General features: G+C 33.4%; 1 protein-coding gene across 1 annotated transcript; it reads right to left on the minus strand.

Annotated features, from left to right (window-relative positions):
* Positions 1–2,196: 2,196 nt before the first annotated feature.
* On the minus strand, positions 2,197–4,268 carry LOC109013680 (galactinol synthase 1). Its single transcript, XM_018995845.2, has 4 exons — positions 3,769–4,268; positions 3,290–3,610; positions 2,811–2,945; positions 2,197–2,697 (listed from the first exon to the last, which is right to left on the minus strand). The coding sequence occupies exons 1-4, from the start codon at positions 4,096–4,098 to the stop codon at positions 2,479–2,481; spliced, it is 1,005 nt and encodes a 334-aa protein (XP_018851390.1). The 5' UTR covers positions 4,099–4,268; the 3' UTR covers positions 2,197–2,478.
* Between the last annotated feature and the right edge of the window lie 490 nt (positions 4,269–4,758).

A 4,758-nucleotide genomic window follows, 5' to 3' on the forward strand; every position in this document is an offset into this window, starting at 1 on the left:
ATAGCTAATTAATGAAAATGATTACTATTTTCTTTGCAAGTAAGATGAAATTCTAAACACAAATATATTTATGTCGTATGTATTGCAGTGAACATTGTAGCCTTGGCATTGGCAAACCTAATTGGTGGACTTTTCATCAATGATCATAATGTAAGTTCTTTTCTTATTCCTTATTTTTATTTTTTTTCCAAAATTACATTGCACGATGCGTAAATACGTATCTATTCATGCAAAATCTTGGTTTCACCATATATAAATCCTACATTTTTCAGTTTTTTTGTTCCATTTTCTTTCTGGTTAATTAACTTTAAGCTCATTGATTGAGAACTTGCATTACAACTTCTAGTTTATACAGGTTGTAACAAATGCTTATTTCCCATATGGCGTGCAACATCATCAAATACTAGTTTCTGATTCCGTCAAGAGAACTTGTTAAAACCACTATCATGTGATTGTTGGAAGAAGAGTAATTGCTGGAAAAATGTCTTATTTTTTGCAAAAAAATTGTTGTGTATTAGAGTTTAATTAAAGCAATGTATGTGTTTTGTAATATTCTTAGCAAATTAGTTCAAATAATATAATATGTAGTTGATTACATCTTATATGTCGCATGCATTTTACATGATTAATATTTTTTTTTTTATTTTTACATGCATTTAGTTAAAAAGTTTAATTAAGTGTTTATAGGCTCATGTTATATTATAGGCTTATATTATATTGAGAATAAGATTTGAAATTCTAAATAGAGACAAAATATTTGAAGTCCAATTAATAATAAAAAACTTTTGTAAAAAAAAAAAAATAATAATCCGGGTTTTGAAAAATCTAGATTTATCCGAATTCCGGCCCGAATTTGAAACCTAAGTCCTAATCTAAGTATACTTGGGTTGGAATCCAGATAAACACCCCTAAGTAGTGTAGCTTAAACTAATATTAGATTTTAATGTATGCATATTAAAAAAAGTTATTGTGCACCTTTCTTGAATATCTGGCCGTTTAAATTAGTCTATGCGACATTTTTTTAACTTAATGTGTACGTTAGGACTTGATACACATTATAATTTTTTTTAATTTAGGATTTTAATTGCAAACAAAAGATTAGTTCCAGGTATATAGTTAATTTCGCTCCTTTTGGGCACAAATATTCTAATTAATGTTGCGGAAATTGTAGTGTCAAGCATCGAATTCATTCCTAATTTCCTGTACGTAGCCTCCCATCCTGTGGCCCTTTTCAACCCCACGCTGTATTTCCATTTTCCAATGCCATATACATATATAATTATGACAAGTGCGAGCGTTTCCTTAAAGAAAAATACTACTTTATCCTCTCATTTATATCGTTTTATTTGATCGTTTGGTAAATTTTTTTTATTTAATAATTAAAAAAATAATTTTAAATATATTGATATATTTTTTTTATCTTTTAAAAATATTTAAATATATTAAAAAAATATAAAAAAAAAAGCCGAGTGGGGCGGCCCCACTCTTCGTTAAATGAGTGGAGTACTGGAGTACTTCTCATTTTGGAGTGTACCATCCCACAAACTTCCAAAAAAGTCGACGATTGGCATGTGGTTTTGAGTCTTTTTGACGTCCAGATCAGCCATCACAAAGTTGCCGCGTGTGTGTTACGACATTTCTCGATTCTCACCCATACATGATCCTTGGCAGCAAACGCATTTGTCCTCTCCCGGCACTTGACGGCGGCTTGAATATTTATATTAAGGAAAATGCTACTTTACACTTCATTTTTACATCTAGTATATTTTAATTTTTTTATTTATTTAATAGTTAAGAATTTTAATATATTAATATTTTCTTATATATATTTTAAATATTTTAAAATAATAAAAAAATATAAATTAAAAAAAATAAAAAATAAATTTATATTAAACGATACGCACAACAGTCAATACTGGCAGCCTAACACTACTGTTATACTAATTTGATAAATGATTTTTGACATCAAATCATAGATTTTAATGCCATTCCCCCTTAATATTTATAGTAATTTGATAAGAGATATTTTATTTATAGTCTTGAATGAGAGATTTTGTGTACAGTCTCATTGACAAACGAGGATAAAAAAAATATATCATTTTAAAAAAATATTATTATAATTTAAATGTTTTTTTAAATGTAACTATATGAATTTGTATCAACAATCTCATTTAAAAAAACAATCCACTCTCAATGTATATAAAACTAAGTTCTCAACATATATTATATTCAGTACAAAAGTTACACATTCTTTTACCAGCAAAGATACATATTAACTAATTAGGATACATATTATGAAACTTTTATATATATGTATTTTCTTTGAAACCAAAACAAAGAAAAGGCAAAGTAGCCTAGAAAAAAAAAGGGTATAAAATGGGGAAGAAAGGAAGAAAAGAAAAAGATCGAAGGGATTAGTACACCGATTTAACTTAATTAATTCCAAAATACTATATAGCCTTTTCTAATTATTACTCTTCAGGCAGCAGAAGGAGCAGGAATATAGGATATGGTTGGCTCGGGCATGGAAGCCATGAATGATGACCTTGAGAATGTATCTTCCTCGGGAACTGGGTTTTCATCCTTGAAGTCGAGTGACTCGTCGTCGTAAATATCCCACCATTTTGCCACCAATGTCTTGATGTCCTCTCTGTCCATGTTAACTTCCTTGCCAGTGTACCTCCATGGTTTTGATCCCTTTTTAAAAAAAAAAGAAATAGAGGAGAAGGTTAGGGAGGGGAGATTAATAAATCATATCGCAGGCCAGTTATATCTTACAAACAATGAATATGGGATCAAAGAGTACTTACAGCAGCACAATAGTGCACCACCTTGACTTTGTCAAGCTCAACGTTCTCTGGATGGCGCCATAGCATAGCAAGAACAAGATTGTATACCAGAGGAATGGGCTTGTACACTTTTTGGAAGTACATGTTCAGGAAATCCTATCACATCATGCATACAAGAAAATTTCAATGAAGTTTTTTAACAAATGTTTGTAATTACTTTTTTTTTTTAACTTTTTCTTGGGGTTTCCTTTATTCTTTTCCCAAACTGATAGTGGCGGTATATTATATTAACGATGACAGGCCAGGATACGAATACGTCGGCCAAATATCTAACTGAATTATGTCCCTTATAGAACAGTTGAATTAGGACAGATATTCCAACAAAACCTAAGATAATATTATTGAAAATGAACTTATTTTGTAAATTGAAAGTAAACAAAATGAAGAGTAATTTCCCGAGGGGAAAAAAAAAAAACTATTGCAACAAAGTAATAACTCACTTGTTCTGCAAAGGGAGTAGGAGGAGTGATCTGGAGGACCTCAAGAAGGTTTTCATAAGTTAAACGGCTAGGCTCGAAGACGAACATGCCAGCGTTGAAGTACAAGGGAGGAGGAGAACCCATCTCGGCAGGCCACTTAACCTTATCTGGGCACTGCTGGCAGTACCCAATCTTGTATTGGGGAGAGTGGCTCCATGTCTTCTCGCAAAAGCAGTCCATCACCGCGTAGAAATACCCGTCGGGTTTGTCAAACAGATGGTCTATGTTGTCGAACACTTGAATATCCGCATCCAAATACATCATCTTGCTGTATTCCAAAAACTAAAGCAAGCATGCAAATACATAAACGTGCAAACATTTGTTATTTACACGCATAAACTCATATTTTCATGATGGAAGATGCACGATCATCATCAGATATAATCAGCTGTGTGTGTGTTTGTATCGTGTTAAAAGCAATAATAATCTATGTTGCTTACGTTCCAAATACGAAGCTTGGAGTAGTTGATGACATAGTAAGCCATAGCAAACTTAATTTGGTTTTCAGGTGGATAAATAGGTTCGATTTCATGGACGATGCAGCCCTGAGACCTCAAGATCTCACGATGCTCCTCAGGCACGTCAGGCAATATCGCAACCACCAAAGGGTATGCACTTTGGACCTTTCGCAGACCCTTGGCCAAACCGACGACCCCCTTGACGTAGTCGCCATTTCCGGCCAAGAAAGTTACGTACGCCCTCTTGGGGTAGCCGGTGGTCAGCGTAGAGACGGCCTTGACAGCGCCAGTGAACACGTCTTGGGGGGCCATTAATGAGTAATTTGATGATGATGAACGCTAATGGAGGTGGGGGGCTGATTGAAACTTTGTAGTTAGTTCAGAGGATAGATACCAAAGATTGGTGTTGATGAGGAGTGTAGGGAAAGTAAATTAGCAACCGTTTAAGGATGCCAATTACCCCACTTAACTTTTGTTTCTGAGTTCTGCAATGGCAGCCTTGGCCCCCTTATATAGACAGTACTAATCATGAACGCATCCCAAATGAAAGCCAAATGAAATTCAAATGCATACTGTCCGTTTATGCTTCGTTAGTACTTCTAGTATTTTATTGAGGTACGTAGGGTTGGTGTAATAAAAAAACAAGGAAAAAAAAATGAATGATCATGGTTTATTGTTCAAACCCCGATCCATCTACAGCCTTATCATCAAGATGAACGGCGGATATTCGATGAAGTGAGGTCATAGTTTATTTGTGATTTGAGTCTCTTTTACGGGTATCTTTTTGTATATTATATACTAATTACAGCACAGAGAGAAATTGTGTAAAGGAACCAAGTGGGAATGTCATTTTCCAGCTCGAGGGTGAAAAATTAGAAAGGAGTTATATATATATATATATATATATATATATATATATATATAAAGATATAGTACTAAAATTGGTCGGGCATCGTATGTGGGTTCCTGTTT

This window comes from Juglans regia, chromosome 13, assembly GCF_001411555.2.
Source record: "Juglans regia cultivar Chandler chromosome 13, Walnut 2.0, whole genome shotgun sequence".
NCBI lineage: Eukaryota > Viridiplantae > Streptophyta > Magnoliopsida > Fagales > Juglandaceae > Juglans > Juglans regia.

Bases quoted from the DNA above. Each gene is read 5' to 3' on its own strand.
- LOC109013680 (XM_018995845.2), bottom strand. From the start codon at position 4,098: ATGGCCCCCCAAGACGTGTTCACTGGCGCTGTCAAGGCCGTCTCTACG. The intron at 3,611-3,768 runs GTAAGCAACATA...TGCTTGCTTTAG, and splicing joins CCAAGCTTCGTATTTGGAAC to TTTTTGGAATACAGCAAGAT. The intron at 2,698-2,810 runs GTAAGTACTCTT...TTTTTTAAAAAG, and splicing joins TGGTGCACTATTGTGCTGCT to GGATCAAAACCATGGAGGTA.